The sequence below is a fragment of the Penicillium samsonianum genome, assembly GCF_028829775.1.
Source record: "Penicillium samsonianum strain IBT 33392 chromosome Unknown utg000010l_segment0_segment0, whole genome shotgun sequence".
Lineage (NCBI taxonomy): Eukaryota > Fungi > Ascomycota > Eurotiomycetes > Eurotiales > Aspergillaceae > Penicillium > Penicillium samsonianum.
In genome coordinates this window covers 989700-1007139 of record NW_026643268.1, presented here as the reverse complement: position 1 = coordinate 1007139, position 17440 = coordinate 989700, and the positions used below count along the sequence as shown (strand labels likewise).

At 47.8% G+C, this 17440-nt stretch overlaps 3 protein-coding genes across 3 annotated transcripts; 1 reads left to right on the top strand and 2 right to left on the bottom strand.

The window, feature by feature from the left end:
• Nucleotides 1-1657: 1657 nt before the first annotated feature.
• Nucleotides 1658-3931, bottom strand: N7471_013879 (uncharacterized protein; the record flags this gene model as incomplete). Its single annotated transcript, XM_057286597.1, has 1 exon — nt 1658-3931. One exon carries the CDS (start codon nt 3929-3931, stop codon nt 1658-1660), a length of 2274 nt encoding a protein of 757 aa, XP_057129076.1.
• Nucleotides 3932-6269: 2338 nt separating this feature from the next.
• Nucleotides 6270-8069, bottom strand: N7471_013878 (cytochrome P450; the record flags this gene model as incomplete). Its single annotated transcript, XM_057286596.1, has 5 exons — nt 6270-6474; nt 6537-6700; nt 6764-6848; nt 6908-6933; nt 6993-8069. The coding sequence occupies 5 exons, from the start codon at nt 8067-8069 to the stop codon at nt 6270-6272; spliced, it is 1557 nt and encodes a 518-aa protein (XP_057129075.1).
• A 1003-nt stretch (nt 8070-9072) lies between these two features.
• On the top strand, nt 9073-10827 carry N7471_013877 (class I SAM-dependent methyltransferase; the record flags this gene model as incomplete). The annotated part of the gene is made up of 9 exons (XM_057286595.1): nt 9073-9288; nt 9342-9394; nt 9458-9514; nt 9651-9692; nt 9751-9867; nt 9926-9951; nt 10003-10189; nt 10250-10678; nt 10734-10827. Coding segments are annotated over 9 exons (1221 nt in total), but the record flags the coding sequence as incomplete, so codon positions are not given.
• Between the last annotated feature and the right edge of the window lie 6613 nt (nt 10828-17440).

Here is a 17440-nt window from a genome sequence, read left to right as displayed (position 1 = left end):
ATACCGCCTCCCTGTCTCGCAGTGACCCTGATGATCCGCGGCAGGTTCTTAACAAAGTTGACCTTGCAGGGTTTGAAACTCAAGGGTCTTCCACGACCGAATGCGATTTTTACCCCAATCTCGACAGACTGTCCGGCTTCAAGCGGACGGGTCCAAATCCTCTGTCCATCTCTACTCAAGCTAGCGACATTTCCTCTTAATACCAGCGTTAAGTTTTCCCGCAAGAGGCGCACTGGATAGGGTATGTGTTGTGATATGAGGCTGGTGCAGATCAGGAACAAACCTGCACCATCGGAATTAGCTCCCGAGGTGTCTAGATGAAGAAGCAAGTCGATTGGAAATTAACTTGGAGCTTATGCTGTATATATAGCCTCATATATTCCATCTGGAAGATAAATGAATATCATCCCTCTGAACTACAACAGTATGGTTAGCACGGTTTTATCGGACATTTGGCGAGACTATAGGAGAGAAACTGTTCTTCCCGCCTTGGGTTGAAACGGCCTCGGGGAATCTTTGTCAGGCACGCGGGCAGCTACTAGACATAATCCCCTGGCACGATGTTGGTGCAACATAGGGGTTAGCTTCCGCTTGCCCCTTACGGCCTCTTATGGAACCTCTACAATATTCGAGTCAATCGATCCTTCCTCCGCTAGCTACGCTGGAGAAGTCTGTATTCGACTAATATTGTGACAGACAGATGCTGAAGCCCAGCGAAACATGTGACCGACAATCACAATGATGACGGAATCGGCATTACAGATGTCCCGTCTGCGTCCGACGCACTTGGCTGATTATGTCTACCAAAGATGGTAATATGACCTAATGTGAGCCTCGTGAGATCAGTTCGCCATGTTCGGCGAAACACTGTCTATAGCATATTTGACCACAAAGCGGCGCTCATCAATCTCCCACCCGCGCGGTACCTTCGCGGCAACTTGTGCACATGGCAGTAGGTTAGCTGGTTATTGGCTGGGTGGCTCTCCACAGGTGTCCGTCATTAGATATTTTGGATTACAAGCATAAACATTACAGCCATACACATAACTTCAAGTTCGCAGAGCTTCATTGGGAAGCACAAGTGAAACTGACACTAATGCAGAAGGTAGATGTCGGTCTTGACCCCGCCTAATCGAGTAGTTCTCGCGCGCTTTTCCGGTTCTGCTGAATGCCTGCGAGAATGTAAAACTCTGGATTCTGTGTCAATGACGGGTCAGTTGCATTCTGGGTGGTGCTATGTTGTCCTGCCTGGTACGACCTACGAGGATGCCTGATGATCTCTACTGAAGTTAACAGCTGCCAAAGGTGGGCATTAAGGAGCCGAAGTCACAGCTAAACTTGCCTTTGGCTTAGCCACAGCATGCGCAGGGCTCCGTGAGCCTGCCTAATATTTGTATGTTTTTATTCATTAAACGCAGTGTCCTCGTCCCCCTCTCGTAAAACCTTTCATTTCCCTGTCCTTTGTATCAATATGCCGCGATACCGAAAGACCAACGACTGTGATTTTAATCAACGCTATCCTCGCGTGAGCGCGGTAATACGCATTGTTCTGTATTTCTTGCGAGTACGTACGTTTATCCTCGAGGCCCACAATGCAATAGCCAAGAGCTTGACATGGTAATAATTCAGCCTTGCTTCCGTTGGGTGAAATCTGTGTCTATACCAGAGCCATCCGAAGGCGTTTTCGTTCTCGATGTTGTGGTTCAAACAACTTCCTCTTTGATGCTCTCGACTGCCTCTTTTTCAAACCAGGGTTCAGTGCCACGTCATGGAAGTCAATGATGAGAATCCGCTTCAACTCTGAATTCCATAGTAGATTTCCGTCATTGAGGTCGCCATGCACCACCCCGAGGGAGTGGATCTCTTCCCGAGATCGTCGAAGCTCACAATCAAGATCCACGGGAAGCTCCAATCTACTTATTTTCTCGCCGCCCCAAGCCATAAGCAGCATATGTCGAATCTCACCCGCCCCATGGAGGAAATAAGTCATAGCCAGGTCGATTGTTCCCAGGAAAACTGGTACGGCGGACCCTTGCGCTTTTTGGAGGATACGATATATCATTGCTTCATTAGACACCTCTTTCCAGAGTCGGTCGGTTGTCCCCTTTCCAATAACCGTGTAGCCATATCGGACACAAACAATCTTGAAAGGTGCCCCAGACGTCCACGCCCCACAATCTCCCAATGGGGTGCAATAATGATCCAGGTCTTTATTCAATTGTTGATTCAGCTGTTGGACTAAGCCCTCTTTTGTAATGGGATGCCGTTCGTCATTTCCACACTTTCTGTGCAGGTCCACATTTGGGCAATTGTCATCCAACAAGCCGTGCTGTTGAAGCCCAAGTAAGCATCGTTGTGTACAAAATTGCGCGGTATGTTGTCGATGGGCCCCACTTCGATCATTGCCAAAGCCTCTTGGCCTACTTGGCTGGTTAGGAGGGGAAGACGTGACTTTGCTGAGAGTCCGCTTTCGTCTAGCTTCAGGCGCCGTTTGATTTGAATCCGAATCATCGGAAGACTGATCTGGACCAGGGACGGCTTGCGACGGTGCACAACCAGATCGAAGCTGTGCACGGCCTTGTGGTGTGGGCGACGGCATGGGTGACGAAGGTAGCCATTCAGAACCAGTGCCTTCGGTACTAGTATGAGGAGATCCCGTATATTCTGAGCCAGGTGGGGCTTGCTGGAGCTCGTCATCAGGTATTCGGGACCGTACAAGTTCAAGACTAGTCTCCCAAGTATTCAGCTGACCCATTGCACTAGTCCGCCAAGCATGGTCGCGGATGGCTGAAAGAGAACTCATCAAAGAAAGACAAAGCACCCGAGCAACAGCTGTTCTTGGTTGTCGATAGCTGTCATCATCATTCCCATCAATTTCCATATTGGGCTCGCAAAGGAAGTAAAGTAGCGTGCCCGGGTCATCCTCAGGTATTCGGAGAAGGACCAGTGCAAGACCGATGGTCACATAGGAAATCTCAAGGCCCTCCCAAAGCATAACGTGATATTCCTGGGTGAGAACTGACCCAACAATCTGCTCGGCATTATATTTCAACTTCTCAGCTTCATCGGTAGGTATCTCTTTGCGTTGCACCACATCATCCCAGAAATCCAGCCTTGGCTGAAGACCCACGCGCAGATTTTCAACAGTCAGTTTATGAGGGGGCTTGTATTCCACCGTCATAAGCAGAGAATTTTTGTCGTCAGCTCGGTGGATACAGAACTGGTCGGGCCTTGGCCGGCATTGTGTTGACGATCGGTCTTCAACGTAGAGAGTGCCATCATTCTGAGCTGCGTCATCCTCTAGACTATTGGTATGGCTCTCAAACCATACGCCATCGCCAAGACGAAACCGTCGCCGGGCTTCAGGTATTCTGCAGAGTTCAGAAATTATATCTCGCACATGATTTTCAACGGCAAGTCTTTCATAAGTTTCAAGATCCCGTTCACTGCTCAGTGGACGATCCAACGAGTCGGCGACGCCTTCCAGACGCGCAACAGTCGAAAATAATTGGGGAGGGTGGTCACTCGTTGCTTGAAGGTAGCTGCAAACCGAGTCGTATATTTCCTGCTGTGCAGCGGCACAATGTGTCCATGGAAGAAGGCGAGCGGGGCAATACTTCCCTTGAGGGGCTGGGATCTTGCCCTTCGTAGAACGAGACGGAGTTCTAACGTGCAAGGGGCAGGAGAGCAAGTTATGGCAGGTTCGAAGATATTCTAGCAAAGAAGTCTTTCTAGTGAACTGCCTGTTTCGTTCTTCGGCTTGTCGTCTCTCTTCCTCAGCCTGTTGTCGTTCTTCCTCAGCCTGTCGTCGTTCTTCGTCAGCCTGTCGTCGCTCTTCCTCAGCCTGTCGTCGTTCTTCCTCAGCCTGTCTACGTAGCTTTGTTTCTCTTTCGAAAAGTTCTTTGTAATTGGGTGAGCTGCCTCGATCCATTGAGCTTTTCAAACAAAACGTATGGCAGCGTTGTTGCTTTCGGTTCGTTAACGTTGAAGTCGCGAGGGGGTTGGGCCCAGGTTCGGGAATCGGACAAACTGACGGACCGGGGCTTTCAAGTTACGAAATCTTGGCAGTCGAGGTTTACCGTACGCAATGCTGACAAATCCCAGTTAGCACTCGATCGTGGACTGTCTGCACCAAGTGAACAATCCAAAACTAACATACATCTCAGGCGACCTGTCTCACTTGTCTACGGCTGAAGTGACCAGGCAGAGTACTCGCTTTTCACCTGACGTCGCGAGGTTCACATCGTCAGACAGTGGTCATAATAGGCTCCGGAATGGCAGGCCTCGCTTCCGCATACCTTCTCAATGCAGACCCCTGTCGCCGATTTGAGGTGGAAGCATCCGAGAAGGTGAGTTCCTTATATCCGCTAGTTAACGTATTTCACTACCGAGTGGCGCACACTACTGAGAGACGCACCCCATCCAACTTATTAAATTCAAATCCATTTTTCTCAACTAAAACGCCATTAAAATAAATAAACTAAAATCATCATCTATCTGGACATACATATCTCCTATGGCCCTTGTTTTTGCATAGCTCGTATGTTGCTAATGCTCTCGTTCGCGGCTGTAAGTTTCCGTGATTTCGGCCCCACACCCGCGTTTTCTCCTACGCGTCAATTTAACCCACCCTTTTCAACTATCAACCATGGTTCCAAGAACACCTCTACGCCCTATTAATTCTAATAGGGCGCGCGGAACTGAGCTCTCTCCAAATCTACGGGGCAAAATCGTCGGTCAAGCCCAGGTAGGGTGCTCAATTGCATCAATTGCGCGTATCCATAATTTGGCGCATTCCACTATCACCTATACCCTCGAACAAGATGCTCTTCGAACTGAAGGAAAAACGATTTCTCGCCTCGGTCGCCCCCCTATTCTATCGGATAGTGATAAACGCTTGATTCTGCGTATTATTACGCGTGATCCCTTTATTCTCTACTCTGAAATCCGAGAGCAAAGTGGTTTAGCCGCTTCCGACGATACCCTCCTCCGAATACTAAAATCCTCGGGGTACGGACACTGGAAAGCCCGGAAAAGACCTTATTTAAAGCCTAAAGTGGCCGCACTACGTCTAGATTGGGCTTTACGGCACCGGAATTGGACGTGGGAAGAGTGGAAGCGTATTATTTGGTCCGATGAATGTTCGGTAGAGATTGGAAAAGGGAAGCGCGCACGTTGGGTCTTCCACCTAAACCACCGGAACGAAAAATGGAAAGAATACGTGGTCACTTATTCGAAATCAAAACAAATCTCAATTATGATTTGGGGAGCGATATTCGGTGGTAGTTGTTCTGATTTATATCAAATGAATCGCGATCCATTCTCCGCACGACAAGGCTTCTCTTCACAATCATATCTCGAAACCCTCGAAGAAAACCTACCTCAATTTTTTATGAATTCGGGGCGCATTTTTATGCATGACAACGCTCCAATTCATACAGTTAAAATCATTAAAGCGTGGTTGTGGGAGAATGCAATTCCTACTACTGACTGGCCGCCGTATTCGCCGGATTTGAACCCTATTGAACATGCCTGGGCGAAGCTAAAAGAAATGATCGATCGCCTCGATCCTGACCTGGATAAATTTGCAGGAACTAAAGAAGAATTAGTTGAGCATTTTCAACAATTAATTCATAAGGCATGGGGGGAGCTAGGTCAGGATTACTTTGATGGGTTGATTCGAAGCATGAATCGGAGGTGTGAGGCAGTAATTGCCGCTCAGGGGTGGTATACTAGATATTAAAAGCATGTAAATAGTATTACTAGATTCTCTATGGAAATGCGCATTTAAATATACTATTTTTATCGTATTAAATTAATATTAATGTATATAGGAATTAAATGAAATGTATGGGGTGGGAGATATATATTTGAGGTGGGAGCGGGATCACGGAAACTTTTGCGGTGTGGCTGTATAACCTCTTGAATCCCCTCAGAAATAAGCACAATCAATCATTTCTCTGAAATACAACAAGTCTCAGTAAATACCCGTTTAGTTCACAGCCCTTAAAGAAGGGCATCACCCAAGTCGAGCAATAATGCCAATTCATACCTCTCCCACTTCCTCAGTGTCACGGTTGGGACCTCCCTACGTGAAAAAGGTCCATATAGTTCAAAATACTCTCAGTCGTAGACGGCGTGTCACACGTAGAATCTCTTTTTCTGTTTGTTTTCGTAACTTGAATTCAGATTATTATGGCCTGGAGATTGGTTTGGCCATGTTAAGGCTTGAATTATGAAACCGGATAACAGTCTTGTAAATGAGGTTGTCATGGAACGGGGGAGTTCTTGCTCGAACTTGGGCGTCCATTCCACTCCTTAATCATGACGCGAACGCCTGAGCTCCCTTTTCTCGGATGGCCGTTGAACATATCACGCGCAATACGGACATCATCAATTGTAGTTTTGTACAGCTCCATCTCAAATTCTCTGAAAATTGTGGCGACTGCCAAAAGTATTTCAGCCTTCGCGAGACTAATGGACCGATGTTAGTGCACTGTACCATTGGAAGAAGGAACCAAGGAAATCACACATACGGAATGCCGATGCACTGCCTCGACCCTTTGCTAAAGGCGACCAGGTACTTTTCGAGATGTTTCCTTTGCGTTGGATCCATCCATCTTTCAGGGACAAATCTTTGCGAATCAGGGAAAATGTCTTCGTTATGGTGTATAAATAAGCTCGTCATACCGACCGGCACCTAAGCTTCGTGATAAGCGAGAGTTGACTTGAAATAATAAGTAGGAAAACAGAAGCAACTTACCCCAGGAGGAATGACCCAATCTTTATAACTCATAGGCAGATCTGGCGAGCTACGTTGAAGCCGCGTTGCAACAGCGTTTGTGATCCTACAAATCGGAATGAGCAACCAGATGCATCGACTATAGTGAAGGAACAGTTTTCATACCTGAGGCCCTCTAGCATAACAGAAGTCTAGTTCGATCAGCGACCAATTTCCATTGTAAAGTGCAGCTAAGGCATAGAAAACTTACCAGGTAAGGCATTGACTCATATTCCACCAAGGACGCCGTCCCATCGGGATCCAGGCGATTTAGTTCCTCGCGTAGTTTCTGAAGCTTTTTAGGATTATTCAGGAGGTGGAAGGTGATGGTGGCCAAATTCTTGGCAGTCGTTTCTCCACCAGCCACAACAACAGTGAAAACCTCTTGGCTTAAGCGATCAGCTGCTTTCTCTTCTGGTGGGAGCGTGCTTTCCAGAAAAGCATGAAATAATGTGCCTTTGGGCACACTTGCTCTATCGCCTTTGAAAATGCTGTCGGAGGTTTGGCTGTCAATGACCAAGCTAGCTAGGCGCATACTTTCAATTTTCTGGTCGATAACCGGCCCGATGTCGGGGTTGATGCTAACGACGAGCCATCGTGGGAGTAGCTCGAACAGACTTATCATCCAGCGAAATTGTTTGAATTGAATGCCTGCATGCACGATGGCCTGGATTGTTTTGGACCATTGTGGGCTGAAATCAGGGTCATCAAGATAGTGAAATGACTCTCCCATAGTGTATTCCACGACTACGTCTGTGGTGAAAGCATTAAACGCATGGTACACATGTAGTGGAGCATGTCTATCCTTCCAAGCGCGCATACCATTGCATAATTTGTCAACCATGCCCCGAAGCATTGGCTCCAGACGTCGGATTCGTTGCTGGGAAAAGAATGGATTCATTGGTTGACGCCGTATCCGATGAGACCGATAGTCGACTGAGCCGAATGCGGAAGCCGGTGCCCCAAACATCCCTGTCAAATGCAATGACTTATTTCGCGGGGCATCTCGAGAGTACAGTGTTTCATAATATTCAGGATCGTCAATGTGTAGCTCGTAAGGGCTGATTCGCACGATTGGGCCATATTTCCGATGCATCTCGGCGATTCGAAAGGTGTATTGACCTTCTAGGAACGAATCGTAGTAAAATTCATACCACATTGTGAGGGCGGCCAATTTGGGTCCCGGGAAGTGAGCAATAGGTGAAAGCCATAGCCGATATATAGCGAGCCAAAGCGCGTAGGCCGCCCCCGCAACACTTAGGGAGAGTGTTGCGTGCCACCACACCATGGTCAGCAGAGTAGCAAGCGGAAGAAAAGAATCTAGTACAGCCACCGAGGCAAAGAAGGAAAGAGGGAAAGAGGAAATTCATTCTTATTTGGTGGCCAACGCCCTTTTTATACGCTAGAGCTGTTCTCCACCCGGAAAGCTCTAGGACACATGAACGACTAGGACACAATGCATTACTTACCTATGATATTTCTAAAGTCCGCAGCGCATCTAAATAGGTGGATAAGGAACCCAAATCGTCCGAGCGCGGTATTTAGTAATGGAGATGTGTTTAGATCCTCAACTGCGCCAGTTTGGTTATGTTGAAGCTTACTCAAGTGGACTGAATTCACTAGCGCAGCTGCAGCCCGTCGCTTCGGGACGGGTCAACAATATTTCCCGCGACCCGTGAGTCCACATCTCCCATTAGGTTCAACCATAAGAAAAGGCAACTGGAACTAGCCTTAAGGTTGGTATTACTACTCCACTGCAGTTGTTGCCTTCCCCCATCTCATTTACACAATCTAGTTCAACATTAACTTCTTTTCACAGTGGCCTGCTCTTCTGCTCTCTGTGACGCAAGACACAGGTTTCTCCCCGCTTCACCCAGGGAACTTTATTTCGCTCACTAAAAGACCGCAGGCCAAAGCAAAGGATTCGAGCTCCGGCCCTGCTTTAAGTTTGCGCTCTAGCGCGTAAGCCGTATACGTACTTTTGTAGTCGGATCCGTGTTGGTTGGCCCGCGGCTCATTAAAAAAAAAACATCCAGCCTCGGACACTTGCTCTTCCAGGTTGTGACAGCGTAAGCGGCAGCAGCCAGCCGGGTTTAGATCGGCTGACAATCATATATCTGTCGCCCAGGGGAATGTGCTTCTGTTCCGCCAGCTAAGTTCTTATGCGTATTCGATTGGCCTCTCAGATCTGCTTCGTATAGATGATCCTTCGCATCCATCATTCAACTCGTGACCGGGAGTGTATTGTGCTGCATCCAGGAGACTCTCGTCATTGATTGAATGGCGGCAGGAGTCCTTCTGCCCCGCTTTTGACTGGCAAATGTGACGCTCGGGCCATCCCAAAACTGGTACTTTTGTGTCCCGGTTCGCCCGCTTTTCCCTACAACAGCTTTTTGGGGTTATTCGGCCCACATTTGAATTTTGTGTCTTCTACGTTCTCGATACTTATCTCCGCACCAGTAGTTGAAAATCGTGCTTTGACCATGGCCGACCAACCTATTGCTGTAGTTAGTATTGCTAGTTCTTTCTACAACATTAGAACCTGACGGAGTTATTTAAGGATTCGGATTTGTATGCTATTGACTGTACCTATTATCCCGATGATTGGCAATCGTAAGTGGTTCGTGCAGCAACTCTCCCAGGGCAGATATAAAGCTTACCTTTGGTTTCATCCAGGGAAACCACGTCCATCGGATCTTCGATTTACCGAGGTTTGATGGAAAATGGCAGACGGTAGGTATATCAAAAATGGCCAAACCAGAAGACTAATTGCAAACTCCAGGTACCAAACACTCCGGAACAAAAACTACATGTAAGCAGGCGAGTTGAGGACAAGCGTTCCATCGCGCGATCTCACGCATCGTTATAGCCTTCCTTCCGACGAACGACAATTCGAAGCGTACGAAGCTGGGTATGTCTTTGGTCCTCGCAGTGATCTGCATTACAGTATCCTCGCTAATGAACATAAGGCATCTTGTTGCTCTCATCATGGATTCGGAAAGGGAAAACCCATTCTTCCGATCTCCTATTGGTGACTCACCCCAGCATATTCTAGACATAGGAACTGGCCGGGGGACCTGGGCTATGTACGTGTGTTATCTTGTCATGCTTCTTATCGATATTCTTCCTACTGACTACATTAAGTGACGTTGCCGACATGTTTCCTAGCGGTTAGTTTCCACAAGCATTCTTCCACCTTTCATGCTCCTGACGGGCCACAGCAACCGTTCGTGGGGTCGATCTTTTTCCGCCACCGGTTTCCTGGATGCCCCCAAATTGCATTCTGGAGGTCGACGACGTGCAGCGGGATTGGACATGGCAAGGGTCATTTGATTTGATACATATGCGTATCATGATTGGGTCATTTGATGGAACAGAATGGGACAGCCTCTACCAGCAATGCTTTGAGTGAGCAGGAGTGATGACGCTAATTGATATCTGAAATGGCGTCTGACAGTTCGGCACTAGGAAACTTTGCCCGGGTGGGTGGATTGAGCAATTGGAGGTCAGTCCCATCATTGAGACTGATGATGGCAGCCTGCCCCCGGACAACATCCTGAATGACTGGGGTCCTAACATGCTGGGTTGCGGTGAGCGCGCCGGTCGGGGCTGCGACACCTTCGATACTATGGCCGGGAGAATTCGAAACGCGGGATTTGTCGATGTTCATGAGAAACTTTACAAATGGCCCATTGGGCCGTGGCCTAGAGACCAGAAACTGAAGGATGCAGGCACCGTTAATTTCCAGCACTGGGTTAATGGGATAGAGGGTTGGTGTATGTGGTTGCTCACCAAGTTTGGCCACCCGCAACCCTGGGACATAGATGAAGTCTATGTATATGTAGCCAGGCTGCGAAAAGAGCTTAATAATCCACGGTTTCATATATGGCATCAAGGGTAAGTGGTCAATTCTTCTGTCTCTCCCTTTGCATTTCTTCGACTGACGACACAGACGGAGAGTATGGGCGCGGAAGCCGATGCCAAGAGATGCGCCGGATAATCCAAAAATTCGTTCAACGAGACCATCATTCCAACCGTCACCTTGAGCATCGGTGGAGAAAATTCAACGCCATTTAACGCAATAAGTGGGAGGTAGAGAAATCGGGGTGTCATTGTTCCCGTGTTGAGCGGCTATTGCTAGAAGAAAGTGCGGATATCAACCCTCCTGGCCGCAATTAAGGAATGGCTTTTGCAAGGCGCCTCTTGGTAAAGAGAGAACCAAAAAAAAAACACCAAATACATACAAATCTGATCTAATTCTTCGCCACAGGCCCCTGATTCCAGCTACATTGTATCGTAAAATACGAAAGCATTCCTTGACAAGTTTTCACCTCATAATGAAGACTGTCGACGAAGGACTATTGTATTGGCCTATTGGCCTACTGGCTGCAGTGCTGCTCGTGCTGTTGTGCTGAATGACATGTTGATTTATGCCGTTGCGACAATTTGATTCCAGTCTTCAAAGACGAAAGATCGTCCTGTCCATTCTCATTTGTAGGGATTTTCTATTGAATATTAGTTTGCGGATGGAGAGTAGGAGGACTCTTCCGGGGACTTGCATCCCTCGTGTGCAAATTCCTCGTTGGCATCCTTGTCAACATTTCTGGTAGCTGGGATAGGGGAATAAGGGTAAGAGACGCTGTCCCGATGGAGATACACTTATCTGTCCAAATAGCGCGGTTGTCAGTCACTTAATAAGCGGTGGAAAGAGCGAAATCGCCGAAGTCAAAGTATTTCCATTCCTTCCGACTGTAAGGTAGCACACGTCAAGTAATTTACATTTTCTAGACCTTGTAATTTTGACCGAGTAAGCCTCTACGCCGCGGATTTCCGTACTTGCTCGAGAGGTTTCTCAATTCCAGACAATAGCTGGGGGAAGATATCAGTAGCTATTCGAAAGGAATATTATTCGTGAGTGTTTGCGAATATGAGTAAATAAAATGAACATGAACAAGAGGCTTAATTGCTGAAGTCGAGTTCAATCCCTACCTCCGCTAATATAATTGACAGGTAATCTCGAGCAGCCTTCGTCATTGGTCGAAAATAAAATATATTCGCCTTCCACCACTTCAGTACCCATTCTTCGTCTGGATCTCCAATCATATGGTGGGACCAACTCGTTGGTGGTGAGTCCAGCTACCTATCAATGTCCGATAAAAGCGTCCGCTGGGATGGCTATATTTTTCGAGAGATAGAATGAAACCTAGATAGTTCTTCGCCAATTCAACCATCGACAGTATCAGATTCACAAAATGGAACTGTATTCTTTATTGGGTGTCGTATTGCCAATCCTTCTGTCGTGATCATCTTTGAGGTCCGATAGAGTCCCTTCGTCGCAATGTAATGGGGTATCTGCCATTAAGGCGTAAACAGAGATGTGAGTGTTGATGAGTGTTGATGAGTTTTGTGGTGGGGGAATGGTCTGGTGGTGAAGGAGAGTGGTGGTCAACGTCTCACGGACGTAGCGCGGAGGTTTTCTTGCCAACTCACCCACATGATAGATGTACCAAATTGCGTTGTATCAATTCTGTGAGCCATTTCTCCTCCCCAGCCGACCACTTAGTGAAACTAGCATACACTATCAGGACTTTTTGACCGAATTGTTTAGGGAATCCGGGCTTCGGGTGATGATGATACCCAGCATATCATCGCTCTTATTCGGTCGGAATTGATGAAAGTGTAAGCGCTCTTTGGTGATTCAACGTTGGGTCGCTCACAGATGAGATGGTCAAAACAAGAAACATGAGCCTGTGTTGCTGATTGAATATCTCCCAATGAACCACAATACCTCAACTTTAGAGGGCCGTGAATAATTCGACAGTCAGCCAACGTTTTTCAACCGACTCAGCATCACTAATTCTCAACACGACTCTAGTCGTCTCTCTCGGTGGGCATCTAAAATGGCACCAAGAATGTCGCTGCAAATAGTCGCGGTAAAAAGAAGACATGGGTTTCAACAGGTCTCAATTAAGAGGCGTCCTTCAACGCTTGCTACCAAGCAGAGCACGTACGTAACAGAATGAGCCGAGAAGTCTATAAATATGTCCTCTCCCCCCGGTGATTTGCTCTACAATTTATTCACCTGACTCTGCAAAGTCGAGCAGGCTTGTGTCTGAGTCACTTGATAAGTCCTCTCCCCTTTGATCGAGTACTGGATCTCTAATGTACTGACATTTATAGAATACATCGTGGACCAGCAAGCCAGACAGTGCCTGTGAGAGATATGATCCCCACCAGATGCACTGTCATTCACGCCAGCCGATCAAAGAGACAAGACTTAGGCTGGCTGGTCCAAGTGTCTATGCGAAGAGGTCTCCGCCACAGCAGTAGACTCAGCTGATCTACTGTACAGACCCTGTGTGTATTCCCAAGAGAAAGCGCAAATATCCGCGTCGCAGGTATGTGAATCTTAGCCTGACTTGCATACTGATCCTGAAGACGATACGATTCCAATAGAACCGACATACGACCACAATGCACGAGCGCAAGGACCGCAACTCTTTGCCGTTCTTCGTCCCTAGGCTTGGCCACCAGAACATGTGAGTCATGGATTAGCTCGTCGATCTATAAGCTAATGAACGACAGTGAACATTGACATCGCACCAGAGGGCCCCGAGGATACAGCACCCCCACTAGAGTTCTGCACAAAGCCATGGCCTACACACCATTTCTGGTCCCGTTGCTTCAAAGCACACATCATACCTTAGGTGAAGAACGTAAACCAGAGGAGCGGGCCAATAACAGGTGAGGACATTTGATTGTGAGCTTTGCTGCATGGAAGCTTGAGACGTCCATTCTTCCTGATAATGTGAGTGATTTATCGCGCCTTTGGCTGCGCTATATAAGTTATTTGTGTAAAATCTTGTGCTCCAAAACACGAACACCATTACTGATTTCATGCCATTGTACATAGGAGCAGCCCATCGCCACTGTGAAACATCTTTTATAGCCGGATCGGAGATAAGAAGACCAAGGTGGCAGGCACTACGACGCGTGCTCCATCGCGTCTTCCGCCTCAACCTCACCGCCTTCACACCATGATGGTGTTCGCCGTCCCCATCGCGAGGTCTTATCCCATTACGACTGTACAATTTCTTGTTACAGGTGGGTTCGTCGCGCGCCTTTGGGGCTCAGAAGTTGCCCGGTGCATCCGGCGCGGCTTCTTCGAAGTGACAGCCGGAGAGTGCGACGAACTGGATACAACATCATGTCAACATGGCATGAATGGTGACTGCATTGCTGAAGACAATCGTAAGTGATCTCGTCGGTAAGATATGGCCACGAAGCTAATTGATTGTCTTGTCTCAAGCGAACATTCTGCGAACTCTATGAACAGGTAAGTCATAACCCCTCGTCCAAGTAGTTCAATCCTTGCTGACTCGGCTCATCCAACAAGAGGTCCCCTCATATTCCCGTAACTCGACTCGAATGCGAAGCGAGCAATCCTGTCTGCTCGAGCTTCCCTATACCGATGCGATCGCATGCTGTCTATCACTTCCACAGGACTACTGGTGGCATCGATGATGAGTCACTGTAAGGATCAGATCGTCTAACTCGGCGCTTCTCTCAGTCGACTCTGTGCATCAGTCATGTGCTGATGTGTCTACCCGATACAAAGCCCAAGCCACAATGGGCTTATACAACCGTGTGTCTCGGCATTTGAACACCGTGAAAGAATAGCTTCCTTGTGGATTGGGTTACCGGCATCCAATGGGGGTGAGCCATGCCTACGCAGACAGCCAGATGGTTAGCCAAGTCTGTGTGCAAGGAGAAGGTGAGGCAAAGGCCCCGTCATATCGAGCCCATAGATTAACATTGCCATATCAGCTACGAACTGGGAAAGGAGACGGTCTGGTCCCGAGTCACAGCCGAGGGAAATAAAAACCCACGAGCTACGAATCACCGACCTATACTGTCCCTGATCCTACTCCGCGTTGCTGAGCCGTTCGGCGTATTCGAGCGAAAACGGACGAGCGAAAATGAACCAATTGGACATACACGACGCTGCATCAAGGGCGCTGTCACAAAAGTTGTGGTGTCTTTGGACAGATTTTGGTCAACTTGATGCCTAGGAACGCCTCTCCATCCAAGCCGGAGCAACGCGTGCAAAGATCATTCGCCCTGGAAGTCACTGCAGCTGCAGGTCAGTCAAGCCGACGCGTGTACCATTTCTCGCTGAAATCGTCTTCTAACATATCGCGCGCAAGCAGCTTTTTCCAGGAAATGGCCAAATTTTACACGTCCCCTACGTCGACTGTCCTTGAGCATCAATTATTTGTCAGACACTGCGCTTTGAACGACATTTGGCATATCACTGTTCGGACAGGTTCACTGTGAAGGTGGGTTTATGTCTGTAAAAACACCACCCAGAACTATCCGGGTGTGGTACCTCTTTGACCATCTCCTATACCTTCACTGAAATCTCTACTCCTATTCAGCGCTCATGTGATTGCTTTCGGGGGGATAGGTTAGGCGCATGCCTGGTGCGATTACAAGTCAACTAAAGTACCAATTGCGATAATCTCTCCTCACGAAAGTTCGTCGTAAATGATGGCGGAGATGTAGTTACCAGATGTGGTCAAGATGGCGCTTTTTAGACCTCATCGGGCTTCAACCGTGTTCTCTCGGCAGCAGAGCATGCTTGATCGCATGAACTCGGGTACTACGCCCCAAACAATGGCCATTGCTCTGGGTGCAGTAGTGGATGTTGATAATGGGAGAGGACAGGCGATATCAATCGTAGTTGCTTACGGGATTATTCACGGGGTTGCGACGGCTCCCATGTAGAAGCAGCCAATCGGAAATTTTCGAGCCAAGCCCCTCAATTTCTTCGTTGTCTTTATTGGGAATCCACTTTGACTCGCGACTGTTGTGGATGTAGGCATTCTACAGCAGAGTAGGAGTAAGTGACTTGCAAGCCGCCTGAAGCGGCAAATTCGACTACGCGAGGAACAGTCTATCGCATCACCATAATTATCTGAGCAACAAAATGTATTTCGAGCGCTCCCCATTCAATGCTTCTTCTACACCTGGTAGGTCTGATCGTGGGTGTTTTGCCTAATTATAGCTTCACCGAGGGATATTGGTGTTTGCATTGGACCAGCTCGATCGAATTGGAGGCTGTGTGCGAACTTTACTGGGTAAACACCAGGGGACCACCGTAGCAAGTGATGCCAAATGGTGCAGAATGAAACAATGAAACTGTTATCTCTGTCATAGGTAGACTTCCGGACCGGCCCAAAAGCCCAACCCGACCCCAACCCGCAGATGGGCTATGGGCCGAAAACAATACAGACATGCCAATTCTTGGCATTTGCATAAAAAATGCAGATTTTCCCAGTATCAATTATCTGTGGAAACAGACACTCATTGTGAGAAGTTAGCTAGCTTTTGGTATGAAATTGAATCCTATAAACCTACAAATGACGAGTTCCACTGATGAAAGTGTCATACTTGAACGGGAAGATACACCTACTTCTGTCTATATGAAATATATATATCTATGTGCTGACGCTCACTAATCCTCTAAGTGCCAGAATAGTACAAAATCCTGGTCAAATTCGACTTTTTCTTGGTAATTGCTATTCAATCGGGTCTATAGTGTAGCCATTGTTTCCATGACTTTTATTACCAGGTCGTTGCCGTTGAACCTTGATATCTTGCTTCTTGGAGTGGTTGAACCCCCGGATTGGGCCAGGGAAAACGTCGGGCCGAGATCTGGGCTTATAGACTAGAACATGCATAAAAAACAGACATTAATCAGCAGGGTTATGAATGCCAATACCGTAGTTGTGTGCATAGAAATGGGCTTGGTTGGGCTTTGCTGAAGTCTAGTGACCATCACTCAACTTCACCGCCTGGCCATATACCACAATACACACATCAACACCCTCGTCCATACTATCGTCAACGCTCATCAACGTTCATCAACGTTTATCAACACCCATCAACGTTCATCAACATTCATCAACGACCATCAACGTTCATCAACGTTTATCAACACCCATCAACGTTCATCAACGTTCATCAACGACCATCAACGCTCATCAACGCCCGGTCAACACATCCACGACGCACCAAAATACTCACCGTTTTGTTCGCTCCACGCCCTGATGGCAGATACATTCTATTGCGGCGGGAAGACTAGCGGACCGCAAACCATGAAGACAGGAGGGTTGGGAATACGGCATTCGATAACGAAGGTTGAATCTTGAATTTACGATTCTGATATTGATTTGCTTCTATCTAGGGCTCATTTTATTTCTCTAATGATGATTTTGAACTACAAAATACATCATCAAGATGGTGTGCAGATCTTGGCTTCTTCGAGTACTCTTGAATACTCGAATACTGGTCCCTAGCACCACGGAGAGGTGCCTGCACATCGCTAGAGGCCTTGTTCACGCAGCAATCCCCTGCGAAGCATATTTGTTGACGCAGAGCTCGTCCTGCGAAGCACCTTTTTACGCTCGCGGGGCTCAGGGCAGCGAGGGAGCACATTTTTACACTCGCGGGGCTCGGGGCAACGAGGGAGCACATTTTTACACTCGCGGGGCTCGGGGCAGCGAGGGAGCACATTTTTACACTCGCGGGGCTCGGGGCAACGAGGGAGCACATTTTTACATCGCTGGGCTCGTGGCAGCGACAGCCGTGGTCACG